The sequence below is a fragment of the Emys orbicularis genome, chromosome 11 (genome assembly GCF_028017835.1).
Source record: "Emys orbicularis isolate rEmyOrb1 chromosome 11, rEmyOrb1.hap1, whole genome shotgun sequence".
In the NCBI taxonomy this organism is placed as follows: domain Eukaryota; kingdom Metazoa; phylum Chordata; order Testudines; family Emydidae; genus Emys; species Emys orbicularis.
This window is the reverse complement of record NC_088693.1, coordinates 21,321,121-21,342,646: the sequence shown is the minus strand read 5'-3', so window position 1 is coordinate 21,342,646 and position 21,526 is coordinate 21,321,121. Positions and strand designations below refer to the sequence as shown.

The 21,526-nt window shown below is 41.8% G+C and overlaps 1 protein-coding gene across 1 annotated transcript in view; it reads left to right on the top strand.

Moving 5' to 3' along the window:
* The window catches only part of LRP1B (LDL receptor related protein 1B), a 1,070,902-nt gene that overhangs the window by 590,184 nt on the left and 459,192 nt on the right, over window positions 1-21,526 (top strand). The window contains exons 24-26 of the mRNA XM_065413676.1: window positions 8,863-9,060; window positions 9,894-10,098; window positions 21,167-21,331. Of these exons, the coding sequence (XP_065269748.1) occupies window positions 8,863-9,060; window positions 9,894-10,098; window positions 21,167-21,331 (568 nt within the window). The remainder of the gene's footprint in view (window positions 1-8,862; window positions 9,061-9,893; window positions 10,099-21,166; window positions 21,332-21,526) is intronic.

Genomic DNA, 21,526 nt, shown 5'->3' with positions numbered 1-21,526 from the left:
GTCGAGGCAGTCTCCATCATCCTTAGTATTTGGACCCTCTGAATCCCCAGAAGAAGCAATCAGGGAACTGGAGGAGACCTCGGATCAGTAAGTCACATCAGCTGCCAATTCATACCCCCACCACCCATGACAGGGGATGACTTTATACAGTTCCAAGAACTGCTTAAGAGGATCACAGACTCATTGGAGATACCTCTGGAAGAAGTTGCGGAGTCCCAACATAAGTTGTTGGATATCCTCCATACTTCAATCTCTTCCAAGATAGCTTTTCCAATAAATGAGGCTCTCATGGCCGTAGTCATGTGACAAGCTTCCTGGCTCCCTCTATCAGGTTTTCCCGAAGAGGTACAATCTACTGTCGAGGACATATCATTCGAAGGCCCCAAACTGTTCTCAACCAAAACAGCTGAGTCCCTACACAAGTTGAAGGACTCCAGGATGACACTGAGATCCTTGGGCATATATACGCCTACACAAAAGAAGAAATGGGAAGTATTACTCAGCACAAAGAACAAGATCTGCACCCTACACCCAGCCTCAGAGACAATACTACCTGCAAAGGTGGAGGCAGAGACCCACAAGATGGAGACCACTCCCTTCTCAGCCCTCAATATCCCAACAACCTCCCTCTAAACAATAGTTTTGAGGATTTGGTCAAGGACCAGAGACACCTCCCACACTTTCTATTGCTGGACTGATCCAACACCATCCATCCATCCAGAGACCATCTGACCCCATTCCATGCAGCATGGTGAAATGTCACATCAGACAATCTAGACAATAGAAATCAACCAGGTTGGCTATTCCACCCAATTTACCTCAACCTCCCCTACACACCCAGCCTCCCCATTCGCCTCAGGGACCTTTCTCACGAACACCTATTATGACAGAAGGTAAACCATCTCATACACCTGGGCGCAATAGAACCAGAATCTGCACAACAAGAGGGAAGGGTTTATACTCCCATTATTTTTTAACCCAGAAAAAAATGGAGGACGGAGACCCATTTTCAACCTAAGAAGACTCAACAAATTCATGAAGACTCAATGTTTCAGGATGGTCACACTAGCAATGATAATTCCAGCACTAGAACGAGGGGACTGCTTCTCGGCCCTTGACCTCCAGGATGAATATTCCTCATAATGATTCTTCCCTCACACAGGAAGTTTCTCAATTTTGTTCTAGGAACAGATAATTTCCAATGCAAAATTCCCTTTTGACTTGTCCACGGCTCCACAGGTATTCTCAAAAGTCTTCACTGTGGTAGTGGCTCACCTCAGCAGACAAGGGGTCATATATTCCCCTATCTGGATGATTGCTTAGTCAAAACCTAGACTTGAGAAGAGGCACTAGAAGCTACTTCAAAGACATTAGCTCTCTTCACACAGCTGGGTCTACAAATAAATCAACAAAAATCAACGTCCACACCTGTGCCGATACTGGAGTTCATCGGGGCCTACCTCAACTCTCTGGCTACATCCTCTCTGCCCACTCACAGATTTACCCCTCTTGTCAACCTAATCACTATAATGCAAGCCAGCCCACAGACATCAGCCAGGATCTGCCTCCAACTGTTAGGCCATATGTCAGCAATGGCATTTGAACTTAAGAAATTGAGTCTCTCAGTGAGCTTGATCAGAGTACACCTCGTAGCAATCACAGCATTCCACCACAAAGTGAGCAAGTTCTCAATCTTCACCCACCCAACCACTAAACGCTTTCTCAAGAGTCTTCACAACCTTTACCCCAAAATACAAGCCCCTACTCCATTATGGGAACTCAATCTGGGGCTGTGATGCCATACTGAGTGTCCTTTTGAGCCATCATTAGCATCATGTTCACTTCTCCACCTCTTGATGAAGGAGGCTTTGCTCTCCCACCCAACGAGTAGGAGAAGTGAGGGCCTTCAAGGCACACCCTTCATGCACAATATTTTTCAAAAACAAAGTTACCCTAAAACCACATCCCAAATTCTTATCTAAAGTAGTTTCCTCATTCCATTTGAATCAACCCACCTATCTCCCATCGTTCTACCCAAGCCCCTTGAGAATAAATAAGAAGCAATGCTTCATACACTGGATGTCCACAGTGCACTAGCATTTCACATTGAGAGGACAAAGTCTTTCAGAAAGTCACCAAAGTTATTTCTTTACATCACGGAACTATCTAAGGGGGACGCCTTATTCAAACAAAAGCTGTCTAAATGGATATCCAGCTGCACTGACCTATGTTATCACCATCAACAGTTACAACCCCCATTGGGGACTGAAAACACATGCACTCTCTGCCTCGATAGCCTTCCTCAACAATGTGCCCATTGTGCAAAGCCGCAACCTGGGAATTCGCTCATATGTTCACACAGCATTATGCCACAGAGCAACACTCATCATCGGGTGCTCTATTTGGACTTATGGTTTTATCAACTACCACGACTGCTCTCCTCCATTCCACCAAGTGGCACTGCTCTACAATCACCTAAAGTTGAGCACCCACAGGGGCACTCCTGGAAGAACCTCAGTTACTGCATAGGGTAATTAACCTTCTCTTATTCAGGCACTTTTTAGGTATGCAGATGCTAGAATCTCAAAGACTGAATTTCTGACATGTCATGTTCAAGTGGTTCTATATATGTGAACCATTTCATTACTCTCTGTTGCAACTTTTTTATAAGGATACTTAGCCTTATTTCCAAATGACACTGAATCTACTATAATTATTTCTGTTATAAGCATTAATCTTTTTAATATGCAAAATTCATATAGTGTTAAAGATGGAAATGTCAGTGATTTCAGGAAAAACAGCTTTCAAAAAAAGATTGCATTAAAACTACAACAACAACATTTGAAAGTTATACTTTAATTTAAAACAAATAAATACCACCAAATGTTGAAAATAAGGAAATGCACAGAAAAGTTAGTCCAAACATTTTTTTTAACTGACTCCTTACCCCATCAAAGTTTCTCCCAGATAAGAAAAATTTAAACCTCTATTTGATTAACCCATGCAGTTTTTGATGAGGATTTACAATAGTGGTGTCTTTAGTGTGGGTTCATGGGTTTAGTTGCACCCCAGAAATCATGAAACCAAGGGTGGAGAACTAGGCAAGCATACTCTTCTCTTGACCTGGTGTGAAGGGGACGTCGCGGTGGCAGGGGTTGGAGAGTGAGCCCACTGCATACTTACTCTGCAGCGGCAGCTCCTGTCCTGCAGGGCTGGGCCCAGCTTCCTACTCTGAGCATTGTGACCCGGTGCACAGGGTAGCAGCACCACTCAGGTTTGGCCTGGCCACCCTTCCATGATTATGGAGGGGTGGCCAGGCCAAATTTGAGTGAGTGGTATTACAACCTGGCAGCCAGGCCAATCCTGACTGGCACTTCACAACCCTTCCTACACACACACACACACACACACACACACACACACACACGGGTTCCCCAGGATTAGGCCAGGATTAGGGTTGAGGTGCTGGGGCTGAGGCACTGTGCCCCCTCAGCCGTTTAGTGTAGTGCACCCATTGACTTGGGAGGCTGTATCTGCCCTTGATTTACAATCTTAAACTCATCGGCACATAGATTTTAAACAAGGAAAATAATGTTAAGTATGACCCTTTCCATTTTATAATTTTTATGTCAAGAGAGTTGCTTTGGTTTGCACGAGCTAATGATCTGGCCCACTTTTTGCTCTTTTCATTTTTAAAAAAAGACCACAAATTTTAATCAACCTAATGTTGACTGAGTATGTTCAAACAACATTTTGGCATTGTGGTAAGCCACATAAACTGGGACAAATTTTAGTTTCATTTAAAAGTGTCTAAACCTATTCGCTCCATTAGGATGGCATGAGTATAACTCCGAGTGAAGTTTTTTTTTTCTAAAATGAGTCAAAAATGTACTGACTTTCCTGGAGCTGTGTCCATTTACGGCAGGGTTAAAACTGGTGTTGTGAGAATAAACATCACCCACACTATAAAATTTCCTCCCATCGCACTCTAAATGCACACATCGGGGCAAACTTATTCCTAGCATAATTGCATTGATTTACATTGTCTTGAAATGGGGAGGAGATTGGTCCATTGTACTAGAGAGCTAACTACTAATCAGGTTTCCAATGAAAATGAAATTGTTCTGAGGGGAATTATTACTCTGATCTGAAACTAAGTTTGTACCATATAGAATATCACTTTGTGGTATTCAGTCAAACATTTCAATAGCACATAGTACTAATAATACTTAAGATAATGATATAGCACTTTACTTTTCAAAAAACTGTACATTTACCTGTCTACCAGAAACCTAATATGAATAGTACAAATGCAGGGCCGGCTCTAGGTTTTTTGCTGCCCCAAGCAAAAAAAATTTTGGCTGCCTCCCACCCCAGCCCTGGGCTCTCACCCCCTGCCCCCACCAGTGCCCTCCCCCACCCGCACCCCCTGCCGCCCCAGCCCTTGGCTCTCTCTTCCCCCCCCCCGCACCCTCTGCTGCCCCAGCGCTGGGCTCCCCCCCACCAGTGCTGACTCCGCCCGCTTCTTCCTCACCTCCAGCCGGTCCGGCGCTGCCAGGGTTGGGGTAAGCAGTGGGGCTCCCAGACCACACCTCAGCCCAGGGTCCGTCCAGCCAGGGCTCCTGCCTCCAGGAGCGGCTGGGACCCGGGAGGGCATAGCCGGGGGACCGCCCCAGCAGGGGGCTGAAGAGCCAGGGCAGGGTAGCCCCAGAGGGAGCGGAGCCCCAGAGAGTGGGACCCGCACGGCAGCGCCCCGCCCTCTATGGCCCCGCTGCTGCTTCTGGCCGCCCTGCCGCAGTCCCTGGGCGGCTTGGGCCACTTCACCCAGCCCTGTCTGCGGCGCTGGGGGGTGGCCGCCATGCGGCACCTGCAGGCAGCTCTGTGTGCCCCGTGGGGCAGCCCTCAGCCTGAGTGTCCCCCACTCGGAGCCTGCCCGGCCCAGCGACAAGGTGAGGGCACTGCTCCCCCACGGCGCAAACTGCAGCGGCCCCAGGGCGCCCCCCGCCCAGGATGTGCTGCTGCTGCCAGGGCCGGCTCTAGGCTTTTGCAAAAAAAAAAAAAAAAAAAGGATGGCTGGAATGCCGCCCCTGTAAATGTGCCGTCCCAAGCACATGCTTGGTTTGCTGGTGCCTAGAGCCGGCCCTGTACAAATGTGTTAACTCAGGTCAGTACATTACTCATGGTGAGGGTACTAGGTGGGTGAGAGTTTAATGCCTGCCAGTGGATGTTTCCCAGAGAGATATCCTGAAATGTAGAATAAGAAATGAACAAAAATCACTACCCTAAGATAGTGGGGAGACTTTGTTTCTTTTCTTGTTTATATTTCTTTATTCCCATCTTTACTCCCATCTCCATCTTTAAATCTTTCAGTTTTCCACCTTTTTTCTCATTTCTGCTGGCATTCCCCCTTGCTTCTATTTTCTTTTCCTTCCATGTTTTTCCATTTTCAACATCACCCTGTTTTTATCTCTTGTCATCTTCTTTGCTGCCTAACTCCTTCTCCTCTGCTCCGCATTATGTTTCCTCTCCAACAGCAGTGGAGGAGGGACAGAAGAGTGAAGCACCAGCCCCAGGCTACCTTACAATGGAGCTCCATGCTGGGTTTCCAAAGAAGGGATGTTTTATTAATTTCAGATTTGTATTGTTTGAATATGAGTACCACACTAAAAGAGAGGCATTATTCACATACCAATTGAATATAAAGAGTGGATTCTTTACACTCGCCCCGCCCATTTCCTATTGTAATACTTCTGCACAGTAATGACTGGTGGTATATTACAGTTACACTAGAAAAAAATTCATTAGAAAAAAATTGAATGTGGTAGAAACTCTTCTCTTGAGAGATATTTAAACCCTATGTTTATATTCAGCCTTTCAGAATTCAGTATAGCAAAAGACAGTTAGATGAACTTTCAATGTAATTTTAGTAAGAAAAGCTTGTCATAATTTCTTTAAAAACTACAGCAACTCTGCTTCACATATATTAATGCTTTCAATTTTTCCCCTGAAAAAATCATTTAATCCTAACTTGATTCTTGGTTAAAATATCTATTTACTGTAATATTCAGGGATATGGGTTTTTTTAGGTAACTCAAGACTTCTGAATAAGAGACGATCAATGAAGATGTAAATGTTGAATTTCAATATTTAGGAAGCTGGGGTACCAATTTGCTTTGGAGGTACGGTTCGAGAAGGCACAGTACACCTCTACCTCGATATAACGCTGTCCTTGGGAGCCAAAAAATCTTACCGTGTTATAGGTGAAACCGCGTTATATTGAACTTGCTTTGATCCACTGAAGTGCGCAGCCCCACCCCCCTGGAGCGCTGCTTTACTGCGTTATATCCGAATTCGTGTTCTATCGGGTCGCGTTATATCGAGGTAGAGGTGTATAAGGTAACAAATAAATCTGGTAATGCACATCAGCCTAAGATCCAGTGACACTGACATTTCAGTTAACGACCCATCTAAAACAAAATACCAGAATAAAAACATTTCAGGAAAATTATGATTTACTATTTATCCCACATTTTATTTTCTTCCATGGGTGGTTTGCGTAGTCCAACTTCTCATACCAGATGATATTAGAAAGATTTAATTTTTTTTCAATCTAGGATCCTCCTGCATATAAACTGTTCTATGACATAGCACGATATTTCTCTTTTGTGCATCACCTGCATTTCTTTATTTATAACTTGTATATGCTGAAGAGTAATTGTGTACACATAATAAACCATGTTGCCTATAAGCATGTTTTTTGTCAAATATATAATTATTTATAGAGCAAAGAAGCTATTTTGTCCAGCTCTATTTCTTAAACGTTCTTTGTATTACTATAGCAGAACTGTTGTTGCCATGGTTAAGGCTGCATTCTGTTTTGCACTTAAAACAGTAGTTAAACCCGTAAAACACAATATACCTGGCCCAAAGTTTCAAAAGATAATCTGTTGAGTAAAACCTGTATTTTCTGCCCCAAGAGACTGGGGGTGGGGGGAGGGGAGGGGGGAGAGAGGGAGGGAGGGGGGAGGGAGTGTTGAAGAGAATTGGTTAATTTTAGTTCCTAAATTCTAGTTGATTTTAAAAAGGGCCAAAAATTTCATCTTCGGAGTTTGCATGATTTTTCTCGCTATCATAACACAATCTTTTTGTGCCACAGTTAGCCAATGAAGGACAAGTTTTATGATGAATAGGGTACTCTACACCATACCTGCTGATTTGTCAAAGATCAGGAGCTTCATTAAATTGTTCATCAAGCTTAGGAGCTTTTGACCTTTGTGATGCAACAGCTACTAATGTTGAAGAGCTTGTTCATCATCATATAGTTCAGCCAGTTCAGGATCTACAAAATCAGTCACTACTTTGACAAGTATCAGGAGCTTTGTGAAAGTGCCTGTCTGCTCATAAGCAGATAGTGCTTTTCATGTAAGGAACCATTCTGTTGGAGATCATTATTTAATATACTACAAGTCACAACTGAATCTTTATATGCAATTATTAGCTAATGGAGACCATGAAAAAGTTTAGTTTTTAAAAAGGAAAGTGAAAAGTTCCTTTTTTGCAACATTTTGACTTACTCTGCTTTTCAACACCTTAGGAGGCACTGAAACCCTGCCTGTTGTCGTGTTCCCCCTGTAATACTCACACCATCCCAAACTGAGGCCTAGTATGGTAGAGGGAAAGAGATTTTACTAGTCCAGCAGCATTATTGTTGCATCGTAGAGGAAGATCTTCAAGAAAGCAATGTCTGTTTTCCAAAATAAAATAATATTTGCAAAAGTCTCTGTTCTTTAAAGTAGAGCTCTTGAATTGGCTGGATAATTTCATTAAGATTTTCTTGTTTTGCTCCAGACCCGGCTGGTCACTTTGACAGCGATCTTATTCTTTGTGAAAGTAGTCATTGCTGTGTACGTACATAACATACTTAACACAAATCCACAGTTACAAGGACATAAAAAGTGAAGGCACCTAACATTACATTCCTTTTACTCATCCACCCAGAGATGTACATTTCACTACTAGAACAAATGCCATGCACCAGACAATGCACAATATCCTCAATTCTGTCTCAATAGAGAAGCCAGGTTCTAGCACCCTTTCCAAAAACACAAGTGAGTATGAGTTTTCAAGAACAGTTCAGAATAGTTAATGGAGGGAAAGTCTGGTCTGTTTGTGATGGTGGTGGTGAATTCGAAGAACTTGTGTGCTGTTACATGCCTTAATTTTACATTTCCTTGTTTTTGTGGTTTTGTGTTAGATAAGTTGTTTATGCAGTTTAACTCACACAAAATAATGTTTTGTGTATTATATATGTTGCAGTACATGGTTTTCAACTAATTGTTAATTAGAGCAATACTAGATAATTTTGAACAGACTTATTTTCTCTGAAGCATTTAAGAAAATAAAAACTTCACCCCAGTTCTTATTTTAGTTTTGATAGCTTAAACTTTTTTTCTGACCTTAATCCTTGAAGTCCAGGGAGGGAGGGAGGGCGGGAGTGGGGAGGGGAGGAAAGACACTCCATCACTTAGCTCTCATCCAGAAGACATTCTTTGTGCTGTACCTGTGGACCACTGACTGACTGAGTCAGATATCCTTGTTGTTAATATCCATTCAATACCTTTAGTTGAGGCAGGTGAGCAGAAGTCTAGATTGGACTGCAATATATATATATTTGCATGATTTTCTCTTTGTTAGAAAATGAATGAGCTAGTAAGACTTACAAGTTCTATTATTTTAATCAAACTGTTCCTCTAATAAAGTACTCTGCCGTTCTTGTTCAGATGTGTGTGCCTCATATCAGTAAGTCTACTACAATTCTACTCTTTATTATATTTTTTAATGTACAATCCATTGTACTTCCAGATCCATTTGAAGCTTTCATCATTTTTTCCATTCGTCACGAGATCAGAAAGATTGATCTTCACAAGCGAGACTACAGTCTCTTAGTTCCTGGTTTAAGAAACACAATAGCACTTGATTTTCATTTCAATCAGAACTTACTGTACTGGACGGATGTGGTGGAAGATAAAATTTACCGAGGCAAGCTTTCTGAAACTGGAGGTATGAATTTAACTTTTGACTTATTTTAGTAGGTCCTTAAAAAGAGAGTTCCAGCCAAAATAATGCAGCCATAGAACATCAAACTTGTCAGATTCTGGCCAAGCTATTATTATTACTCCTCTCAGAGCGATTGTTTTAGGTTATATCCAAACTCAGGCAGGAGTCACTGGTTTGGTTATGCTCGGCTTACAACTTGAATATTATCTTTGGAACTGTAAAGTCTAGAGACTTAATTTTTAATCTGATACTTTAGATTCTGGTGCACAATATTATAGCTTCCCCTTCCCCCCCCTCCCCCGCCTTAACAAATGGAGAAATATGAGGCCTTTAACATGGTGACCCAACCACACTGTATGTGGTCCTGGCCTATAGCACAACATAATCTCACAGTGTATATAGAAATACTTACATAAAAATGTTTTCTAGGTTGATGTGCACCTATGCGTTTTTTCATTGAAGACCTAGCAAACAAAATCACACATTATTTAAAGGTTATTAAATTTCCCTTCATTTCTTATTCCTGTAATGACCAAAAATGTATTTTGTACATGAACATATACTCTCTCACTACTTGTGAAAAAAGAAAAATAACTAATGAAGATAAATATCATAATGTCAGATTAGCTATTATGTGGTCTCTCACTGAAAAATATGCATTAAGACTCATTAAGTGGAGACAGTCTTAACTATAGCATCAGAAAAATGATATACAGTTTTGCATATTTTAATTATTTTTGTTTAGCTGGCAGTGTGATCAGGCATTTATCACATTTTAAGTGTTGTATCTCTGTTCTAACTCTTTTATATGTTTGCAACCTTTTGATCTTTGTTAGGTGTGAGTGCCATTGAAGTCGTAGTGCAACATGGCCTGGCCACTCCCGAGGGTCTTACAGTAGATTGGATTGCAGGAAACATATACTGGATAGACAGCAATTTGGATCAAATTGAAGTAGCAAAATTAGATGGCACTTTGAGAACAACATTAATAGCAGGCGCTATGGAGCATCCCAGGGCTATTGCCTTAGACCCTAGATATGGGTAAATATACAATAGTTCATTTTTCATGATTGCTTATAAAAACACTTTGAGGAATAAGCTTGAAATGTATGAATGTTTGCTGGTTTATTTGAAGTGAGCTCTTACATTTAACTTACCTTTAACAATGCTTGAAGAACTACATTTTTTGGTCCAGTGAACCAGGGCATCAGGAGATGTACGAGTCAGTCTAGGCTTGGCTTTTTTATTGACTCACTGTGTGACTGTGGGCAAGTAATTTAACCTCTCTGTTTGTTTCTCCATCTCTAAAATAGGGATAATAATGTTTACCAGCCTTTGTAAATAGCTTGTAGATCTGCAGATGAAGAGTACTATATGAGTTCCAAGCATTATTATTTAATAATAATCAAAAGCAAAATATTTACTAGTTAAACTGGTTAATTCATTTATTTTACCCAATAGCATACAGAATTAATTGCATTTCTGATGGCTGTTTGGATGCATATTTAATTGAAGATAGTCCTAAAATCATATGTTAAAGAAACAGTATATTCTTCTATTCCACATAATACTATATGTGATTTGTAGGTCTTTTTTTTTTTTTTAACAATAGTGTATCTGTCCTGATACTATGGAAAAAATGGTCTAATGTTTTAGTACACTACAGCCAAGTCAAGTAAGGGTAATATTAAACAAATGTCTTTATATTTCTCAATTTTTTTGTTGGTTTGCTCTATTAAAGTTTAAATGAAATTCATAAATACATGTGACATCAACTAAGAATTTAGCTTAGTGGAGTCTCTCGTCCTGATTGTCCTTGAATGCAGCTGCAAACAGGGAATAATTTAGTTGGCATAAGTGAAGTTAAATCAGTGTAAAACTGGTGAAAGTGAGAGGAAAATGAAGTGCCATACCTGGAATCCGTAAGTCAGTTTTCAGCCAGCTGTTGAATGACACAAGACTCATGTCTGGAAATATGTTTGTTTACTACATAAAAGATTTTAAACATTCTTTGAGTTAGACCATTTTATTGAGATAAATGAAAAATAATGATCCAGACACAGAACACTGTTAGATCAATACTGGACAGAGTTTGATTTATTAAAATATTTTTGGAAGCCAAGATGTAATGTCTAAAAGTCAACTGGCCACAAAGACAAGGCCACTGTCTTTATATACATAACAGCCTTTTTCAACTGATGATAAATTCAGAAATGGGTATAAGGTAGGGTAAGTTAGAAAGAATTTGTAAACAATAATATTTTCTCGAAAAGCAACTGTGTACATATTTCCTTCTGGTAAGAGCGGAAAAAATAGAACCTTTGAACACACAAAGCATTATCTGCCTCATCTATTCTAAAGAACTTTTGAATAACAAAATGATAGATGATTCAAATCAAAGATTTGTTTGTATTGCTGATAAATATTTAGTTCTAATTCTTCTTTGTAAGCATACGACTGTGACAATCCTTATAAAAATTCTTGAACCAAATCTCTAGATGTTTTCAGTCACAGAATATGCTCAAGGGAGACTGTAACTATCCAAATATCTGGTGAGCTGCAAATATAGCCAAGTAAGCATCATCCAAAAAAGTTGGATATACAGAAAACAGCTTTACATTCCTTAAGATGAGAATCCAACCAGAAGAAAAGCATTCTTAGGTCTTTTGATCATTTGATTTTGAGTCCTTCCTCCTGATCTATTTTATGGTTAATTTCTAACTTTAAACATTTTGAAAAAGATATTGAAAAGCTGTATTTTTTAAAAAAGGATGTTTTTCAAAGAAGAGTGCACATGTGGGCTTATACTTAACTTACCATATGTACATGCAAATCAAGAGCAAAACTGGCTAACAAGGGCATAAAGGGGGTTCAAGGTAGCAGTGTGGGAGGGAAAACAGACTCAGCAGAATTACTGTGTCCCCTCCTCACGTAGCTGGATAGTAGGAGGGCTGGAAGAAGGCAGGGATCGGGCAGAGCCAAGGTTCTCCAAAGCATCAGCCGGTTTAGCTGCACTGAGGCTAGGTCTACACTACCCGCCTGAATCGGCGGGTAGAAATCGACCTCTCGGGGATCGATTAATCGCGTCCCGTTGGGACACGACAATCGATCCCCGAATCGACGCTCTTAATCCACCAGCGAAGGTGGGAGTAAGTGCCGTCGACAGGAAGCCGCAGAGGTCGATTTTGCCACCGTCCATACAGCGGGGTAAGTCGGCTGCGATACGTCGAATTCAGCTACGCTATTCGCGTAGCTGAATTTGCGTATCTTAAATCGACCCCCCCCTGTAGTGAAGACGTAGCCTGAGTATAGATCCAGCACAGTTTACTTCCTTCCCACAGCATTGAGGAAACTGTGAGGGAGTTAGTTGCCCCCCTGGGCTGTTCCTGAGGCTGTGCAAATATGCCTTGCCACCTTCTTCAGGGCTTGTGTCAGTGCCATGTTTGAGGCCCAAGTATCTGAGCATTCTGACAGCTAGTTAGTATTTATGCACTGGTTTCAATTGTGCATTCACAGATGTATGCAGGCAATTGTGCAGGCCTAAAATCTAGATCATAATGTCTAGATTTGATTCAATCCTTAATAAGTGCACACAATATGGAAGACTTCAACTTAAACTCCACTAACACTGTACATCAAAATATTAGTGTTTTTATCCACTTATATTTAAATCTTGTATTAGATTTTGTTGAGATGGTAAACTTTTAAAAGCTTTCTGAAATCTTTAATTTTTACCTCTGATGAAATTCCAAAAATTGGAACTGGTTAATTTTACTTAAGCATTTTACTAAGCAATTTCACTTATCAAATAACACAGCTTGTTCCAAATCTGACTTTGACTAAGTGCATTAGTTTATAAAATACATATTTAAAACATTTAACAATCTCTGGGAAATGCATAATAATTGTAAGGCATTTTCTTGAATAGCTTTACAAAGCAGTGTATGTTTTCAGATTCCTCGTATTTAAGTGACTAAATAGACGTATTGAGAAAGCAGTGTAAAGAAGCACTCTTAACTGGCTCCAGATCAGAGAAATAGCTCTTACCAAAGCCAATCAGAGAAGCAGGTGTGTGAGTTCGGTGAGGGAGTGCATATTCTTTTTTAAATGGACACAGCTTGGGTGAATTGGCATGTGGAATTATTCTGAACTTTTAAAAAAATGTTACAGGCCCATTTCTAGCCTATTTAATTTAAAGCATCCCTAGGCTACTTTAAATTACATCCAAAATGTCTTTAAGGTCAGGCGCAAGAAGGCTGTAGTTGGAAGCAGAAGCTTTTAATACCTGTGAAATGGCATACCCTTCTTATAGCCAATCAGTGTTTACAGTGAGTGATTTAAGCAGGTTATCTTAAAAATTACCTATTGGACTTGACAACTCCTGAGCACAGAATCCAGGGAACCCCAAAATATTTCCTCAATCTGGTACAGCTACAGATATTCCATTATGGCTTCACTCTCCATATAGGAAGAGAAGAAAGGGCTATCCAGAAGGAAGCATTTAGACATGGGAGCCTAGGCAAACCAAAAAGGGGGAAAATGCACACAATAAAAAAAAATAACATATGGAAACATGGACAAGCCACCACAGTTTCAAACCCTTCCTGCTACAAATGGGCTACAGATAGGCTCAGCTCCTACATAGTCAGTAACATCAGAGAGAGCCAATAATTGCTCATAATTCCAGCATCCAAAAAATACAAACACAACATTTCTGGAATAAGTTTTCTGTTAAACATAGGGCTTACGCAGAGTATTCGATAGAGTGGTGCACTATAAAGAGTGTATTGGCACTCGTTTGAAATGACCTGCACAGTTCACTTGTCACTTTGCTATTCATTGGTAATATACCCATCCCAATCCCATGGTAATAAAACCTTTATGCCATGTGAAATTATACAATTATGCATATTAGAACTTTTTAAACTGATCATATATATGATCTATTTAAAAATGTCTAATATGCATTTTATATATGTATATATACATTATGTATAAAGTTGCTGGTGATACACATTGGTACGAAATATTATTTAAAATGTTCTTTCATTTTAGAACCTATTTGGATATTTTTAGGCTATAAATCAATTACCTTATTTTTGAGACAGTGGAAGTAATTTGCATCTGATTATGTACACAGAATAGACAGTAGTGGCTTTTTTAGAATAATAATATCTATACTTTAATGGTCTGTAGCTCATTTGCTTGATTATAGATCCACTAGAGCCCAATGAATGTAGATACCCTTGACTCAATGTGCGGTTATGGCTTCTTACAAGCAGCTTTGGTATATCATTTCCATGTCTATACAATGGATTCTCAGTTTGTTGATAATTGACCTGTCTGAGCTCAAAGTGGGTGTTTCTCATGAAGTGAATGTTGTCTTGCTATAAAATATTAAGGGGGAAAGTGTAATGAATTCCTCGGAAGACATATTTATAACACAAAGTAATTGCTTTAAAGATTATAAGATTTTGAGTGGCATAGGGAGTCAGCGTACAACAAATCTTTATTTACTGCAACACAAAAGGCCTTGCTAACAGTATGTACAAACTTTTGTTTTAGTGTTTTGTTTTTTATTGTTTTGAGAATAAATATTTTTCTAATATGTGACTCTGTTTATCATACTGAAGTCCTGATCCTTCAAGACTTACTCAAATGAGCAGGCTTTATGCATTTAATTACTTTATAAAAATCATTAGAGTTGCTTATATGAGTAAGTTGATTGATAGATTGATAAAGTCAGAAGAAAGTATTGTGCTAATATATTCTGTCCTTCTGAACAACACAAGCCATTGATGGTAATGGTATTGCTAACATGCATAAAGTTAAAGAGAATTGAGGCCTAGCTTTGGAACTTTGAATTGTGGAACTTGAGTCAAATTTTCCTCTTGAGTTACACCTTGTGCAATCCCACCATTACAAATGGAGTTCCATAACTTGTGAATTGGGGAGTATTTGGCCCATTATATTGATTTTATATAAAAGGTACTTTCAATTATTATGTTTGGAAAAAATAAGGTCCTTCAGAGAGATTTTTGAGGCAGTCTTTAGGGATGATTTTTGCCTCACTAACTAGGCCATAATCTCAATCTTAGGGCTGGTCTACACTTGGCGGGGGGGTGTGTGAATCGATCTAAGATACGCAACTTCAGCTACGAGAATAGCTTAGCTGAAGTCGACATATCTTAGATCGACTTATCTCCCGTCCTCATGGCCCGGGATCGATGGCTGCGGCTCCCCCGTCGACTCCGCTTCTGCCTCTCGCTCTGGTGGAGTTCCGGAGTCGACGGGGAGAGCGTTCGAGGATCAATTTATCGCGTCTAGACGAGACGTGATAAATCGATCCCCGACAGATCCCCGATCCGGCGGGTAGTGAAGATGTACCCTTAGTAGAATTTAATTTTGTGCAAGGCAAACAGCCCATCTGTGAATTTCTTTGCTACTTTTATAGTACAGATTAGTTAACTAAGTGTATACAGTTTCTTTTACCTGCAGAAACTGATTTACTGAGGTGTCTTCTGATTAAAGTGTGTATTATTTTTTCCCTTTTCAATTGAGTTAAATTTTAGAATGATTTCAGAATGTATATAGGTAAACCATTAAGTAATAATTACAGTTATTTAAAGGGTGTGTGTCATTGTGCACAGGTACTACATGAAAAAGCCATTTCAGAATTTGTGTTCTAAGGGCTGGAACTATCAAACACTCTGTGTGTTTTTCTTTTTGAAAAATGCTCATTGTTATGTCGTCTAAACCAGGGGCTGCAGAATACCATTTAAATTGTGGGGGCATAGATTTCCCCCCTCTCCCCGACGCTCTTCTTCCCCTCTGAGGTGACCCCCTACAGGAGTCTGACCCACTAGCCCATGAGCCCTTACACACTTCCAAATTTGAGTGAGTGGTGACGGGGCCTGGCACAAACTTCAGTGGTGTTGCAACCCCAACCAGCTCGCAATACCACTCACTCAAATTTGGCCTGGCTAAGCATCCATCACAAGTGAGTGGCATTGCAACCTCATGCACACGGTTGTAGCAGCACTCATATTTGGCCTAGCCAAAATGTGGTCGTGCCATGGCCTGGATGGCCCCCAGGCACCACTGACTATAGTCTAAACTTTCTCCTGTTCAGTCCTCTCTATTACTACTTCCTTTATCATTATTTATGTATAAAATCAAGTGTCTGCAAAACACTTTACATATATGAGCTGTTCTATGCCCTGGAGAACTTTATAATCTAAATGATTTTTCAATGTAAGGGTGAGATCCTGACCTCCAATGAGACTGCTTAAAACTCCCCTAATTTGGAATGTAGCCAGCTCTACACCATTCCCTCTCAATTCTCCCAGAATAGGATACCCTACCTACTGGGCAAAGAGAGACTAGAGCAATTCCTGTGTGACATAACAGACACATTGGGAGTCAAAAACTGCTCTGAGGATGCCCTAAGTGACATCACGGGTTAAACTAGCCTCCAGTAGCCATACATTTCAGGGGAGCACAATGATAAAATGGATCTCTAGTGTAGCTGAGGATCACATCCTAACTGCACATAATGACAGTCTGTAAGCATAGGCGCCAACTTCTCCTGGCGCCAGTGGGTGCTCGACTCCCCCCATCCCCGGCCCCAACCCAACTCCACCCCTGCCCTGCGCCCTCTCACCCCTGCCTCGCCCCCATTCCAAGCCCTTCCCCAAAGTCCCCGCCCCAACTCTGCCCCCTCCCTGCCCCTATTGGACGCTTTCCCCAAATCCCCGCCCCAGCCACGCCTCTTCCCTGCCTCCCCTGAGTGCGCCGCATTCCGACTTCTCCCCCCTCCCTCTCACAGCTTGTTACACTGCGAAACAGCTGTTTCGCGGTGGAAAGCGCTGGGAGGAGAAGCAGGGATGCGGCACGCTCAGGGGAGGAGGCAGAGGCGGAGCAGAGGCGGAGGTGAGCTGGGGTGGGGAGCTTGGCTGCCGCTGGGTGCAGAGCACCCACCAATTTTTCCCCATGGGTGCTCCAGCCCCGGAGCACCCATGGAGTCGGCGCCTATGTCTGTAAGCAGTGTAGTTGTAGCTGTGTCAGTCCCAGGATATTAGAGAGACAAAGTGTGTGAAGTAATACATTTTATTGGACCAACTTCTGTTGGTGAGAGTAACAAACTTTTGAGCCATACAAAGCTCTTCTTCAGTTGTGGGAAAGGTACTCTGAGTGTCACAACAAAATGCAAGATGGAACAGATTATTTGGAGCTGTGTGTTTCACTCTATGCATCTGAAGAAGTGAGCTGTAGCCCACGAAAGCTTACGCTGAAATAAATTTGTTAGTCTCTAAGGTGCCACAAGTACTCCTGTTCTTTTTATTTGGAGTAAGAAGTTAGCACATATTGTAAGGGACCATTCAAGGTTGAGTGGCCCATTAACACCTCTGCAGTCATAGGATAAAAAGAAAGGGATAGTGGGTTACAGATTGTGTAATGAGCCATAACTCCAGTGTCTCTGTTCAGTCCATGATTTTTTTTTACTATATCGTTAATACTGTGTTTCTCCCCTGCCCCACCGTTCCCCCCAGATTTTAATTCTTTCAAAGGCCACTCTTTCTCCTCAGAATTGTTTAGATCTCTGATGAAGCAACAGTTGTTGCTGGGTTTTTAATTATAAGGGGACAACATGACCTGTTGCTAACATTAATACACTTTAGAGAAAGGGAAATATTAATGCCAGGTGGCAAAAGCCCACAGGCTAGTATAAAACAAGGTGACCTTAACAGAGGGTTAGATTTTGGGGGGAAATTACAATAGAGTCAAAGGAGCAACAAGAAGGAAATCAGTGGGGGGGGGATCTGTTCAACATCTTAGATGTCTGTATGCAAATGCAAGGAGTTTGGGGAATAAACAGGAAGAACTAAGCGTATTAGTACATAAGCCGAATTATGATTTAATTGGCATCACAGAGAGTTAGTGGGAGGAGTCTCATGACTGGAATATTGGCATAGAAGGGTATAGCTGGTTCAGAAAGGACAGGCCAGGAAAAAAGGGAGCGGGGGTTGCATGTTCTGAGGTCCAGGAGGAGGTGGGAGGTAGATGAGCTGAGAGTCTCTGGGTAAAGATAAAAGGGATAACAAATAGGGGTGGTGTCAGTGTGGGGGTCTACTATACACCACCGCATAGGAAGAGGATGTGGATGAGGCATTTCTAAAACACATAACAGAAATATCCAAACAGGCCCTGGTGGTAATGGGGGACTTTAACTACCCAGACATCTGTTGGAAAAGTAATACAGCAAAACACAAAATCTCCACTAAGTTCTTGGTCTGTATCACAGACAAATTTTGTTCCAGAAAGTGGAAGAAGTATCCAGGGACACAGCCATTTTAGACTTGATTCTGACCCACATGAAGGATTTGGTAGTAAATCTGGAGGTGAAAGGCAATTTGGGTAACAGTGATCATGAAATGATAGATTTCATGAGTCTAAGGAAAGGAAGTAGTGAGAGCAGCAAAATAAGGGTAAAGGACTTCAAGAAAGCAAACTTTAACAAACTCAGAGAACTGGTAGTTAAGGTCCCATGGGAAGAAAATCTAAGGGTAAAAGGCATTCAAGAGAGCTGGCAGTTACTCAGGAGACAATATTAAAGGCACAACTGCAAACTATTCCAGTGCAAAGGAATGAAAGGAAGAATAGTAAGAGGCCAATATGGCTCCATCATGAGCTCTTTAATGACCTACAAATCAAAAAGGAATCCCACAAAAAGTGGAAACGTGGTCAAATTGATAAGAAGGAGTATAAAAGAACAACACAAGCATGTAGGGACAAAAGCGGAAAGTCTAAGGCACAAAAGAGTTACATGTGGCAAGGGATATTAAAGGCAATAAGAATACATTAGGTGCTAGAGAAAGATGAGGGAAAATGTAGGTCCTCTACTTAGCAGGGAAGGAGAGCGAATAACTGATGACATCACATGGGGTTCCGCAGGGGTCAGTCCTGGGTCCAGTAAAATTCAATAGTTTTATTAATAGCTTGGATAATGGAGTAGAGCGGTGATTTGCAACCTATTTTTTATTTGAAGACCCCCCCCACTCTCCATGACTCACTCTCCCCCATCCTCACTCACTTTTCACCGGTCCGGGGCAGGGGTTTGCGATTTGGGAAGGTGTGGGGGCTCTGGGCTGGGGCCGAGGGGTTCGCAGTGTGGGAAGGGGCTCCAGGCTGATCCTGGGGCAGGGAATTGTGGTGCAAGAGGGGCTGAGGAGGTGCAAGCTCTGGGAGAGAGTTGGCGTGTCAGGAGGGAGCTCCAGGCTCGGGCAGAGTGTTGGGGTGCAGGAGGGTGCTGGCTCTGGGAGGGGGGTCAGGACTGAGGCAGGGGGTTAGGGTGCAGGAGGGGGTATGGGGTGCTGGCTCTGGGAGGGGGCTCAGGACCAGTCAGGGACTTGGGGTGCAGGATGGGGTTTGGGGTGCTGGCTCTGGGAGGAGGCTCAGGGCTGGGGTATGAGGTGCTGGCTCTGGGAGGGAGGCACTTACCTCGGGTGGCTCCGGTCGGTGGTGCAGCGGGGCTTGGCCCCACTCAGGCACATTGGCACCTCCTCCCCATCACAAGCCATGCCACCCCACCCCCCACCCTGCCAGCCAGTAGTGCATCACGTGGCCACACTATTCCCGGAAGGGGCCAACGTACCTCTGCGGCCCCTGGGGGAGGCACATGGCTCCATGTACTGTCCCTTTCTGCAGGCACCACCCCCGCAGCTCCCATTGGTCTCCAGTGTGTGGAGACCCCGCCCCCCTCTCTCCCCCCCCCCAGGGCCGCGGGGATGTGCTGGTCACTTCCGGGAGCGGCGTGGGGCTGCTGCAGGCAGGGGGCCTGCTTTAGTGGCCAGAGATTGCGATTGACTGGGAGAGTCTCCAGGATCAGCTGTCTTAGACATAGTCTGCAGATCCCCAGGAATCTGCGGACCACAGGTTGAAAACCACTGGAGTAGAGAGTATGCTTATAAAATTTTCAGATGACACCAATCTGGGAGGGGTTGCAAGCACTTTGGAGGACAGGTTTAAAATTCAAAATGATCTTGATAAACTGAAGAATTGGTTTGAATTCAACAAGATGTAATTCCATAAATAAAAGTGCAAAGTACTTCCCTTAGGAAGAAAAAATTGAATGCACAACTACAAAGTGGGGAATAACTATCTAGGTGGTAGTACTGCTGAAAAGGATCTGGGGATTATAGCAGACCACAAACTGAATATGAGTTGTCAATGTGATGCAGCTGCAAAAAGGCTAATATGATTCTGCGGTGTATTAACAGAAGTATTATATGTAAGACATAGGAGGTAATTGACTTTTCTGCGTGGCACTGGTGAGGCCCCAGTTGAAGTACTATGTCCAATTCTGGAAGGATGTGAACAAATTGAAGAGTCCAGAGAGAGCAACAAAAATGATAAAAGGGTTAGAAAACCTGACCTAGGAGGAAAGGGTGAAGAAACTGTGTATATTTAGTCTTGAGAAAAGAAGACTGAGGGGTGACCAGATAGTCTTCCAATGTGTTAAGGGCTGTTATAAAAGGGACGGTGATTCTCCATGTCCACTGAAGGTAGGACAAAACATAATCGGCTTAGTATTCTGCAAGGGAGATTTAGATTAGATATTAGGAAAAAATATCAATTATAAGGATAGTTAAGCTCTGGAATAGGCTTCCAGGGGAGGTTGTGGAATCCCTATCATTGGAAGCTTTTAAAAACAAGTTAGACAAACATGTGTCAGAGATGGTCTGGGTTTATTTGGTACTGCCTCGGTGCAGGGGGTGGACTTGATGACTTCTCAAGGTCCCTTCCAGCCCTACACTTCTATGATTCTATGAAATGTGGAATTGAAATGCTTGTGCTTTTGATTTCATAGCTGTTTTGAAAATAGCAAAACTTTTTGATAAAGAAGAACTGTTCCAGCCTACCTCTGCATGAAAAGGGTTATAATTCCCAAGACTACTTATGTGCCTTAATTTCTTCTGAAATATTTAAATATTAGAGACTTTTTTGCCCATTCTTTAAGTAGCCTGTAAAAATTTTTGGTGCATACTTCGTTGTGTTTCATTTGGACATTGAAATTATAACTTTCCCTCTCCTCCCCCTTACCCTACAGAATTCTGTTTTGGACAGACTGGGATGCTAATTTTCCTCGCATTGAGTCTGCTTCCATGAGTGGGGCAGGAAGAAAAATCATCTATAAAGACATGGATACCGGAGCCTGGCCTAATGGTCTTACTGTTGATCACTTTGAAAAAAGAATAGTATGGACAGATGCTAGGTAAAAACAACAATAAAATATTTATTATCAGTTTACTACTATTTGTTGTTTTATGTAATGCCTAATCTGGATTGCAAGCAAATATGCTACTTTCTCCCCATTTAATTAAACACATTATGTATTTGCTGTTTTATGTTTCAATTCATTGAAGTCAATCAGAGTTCAGATCCTTAATATACATTTTATGTTTCTATG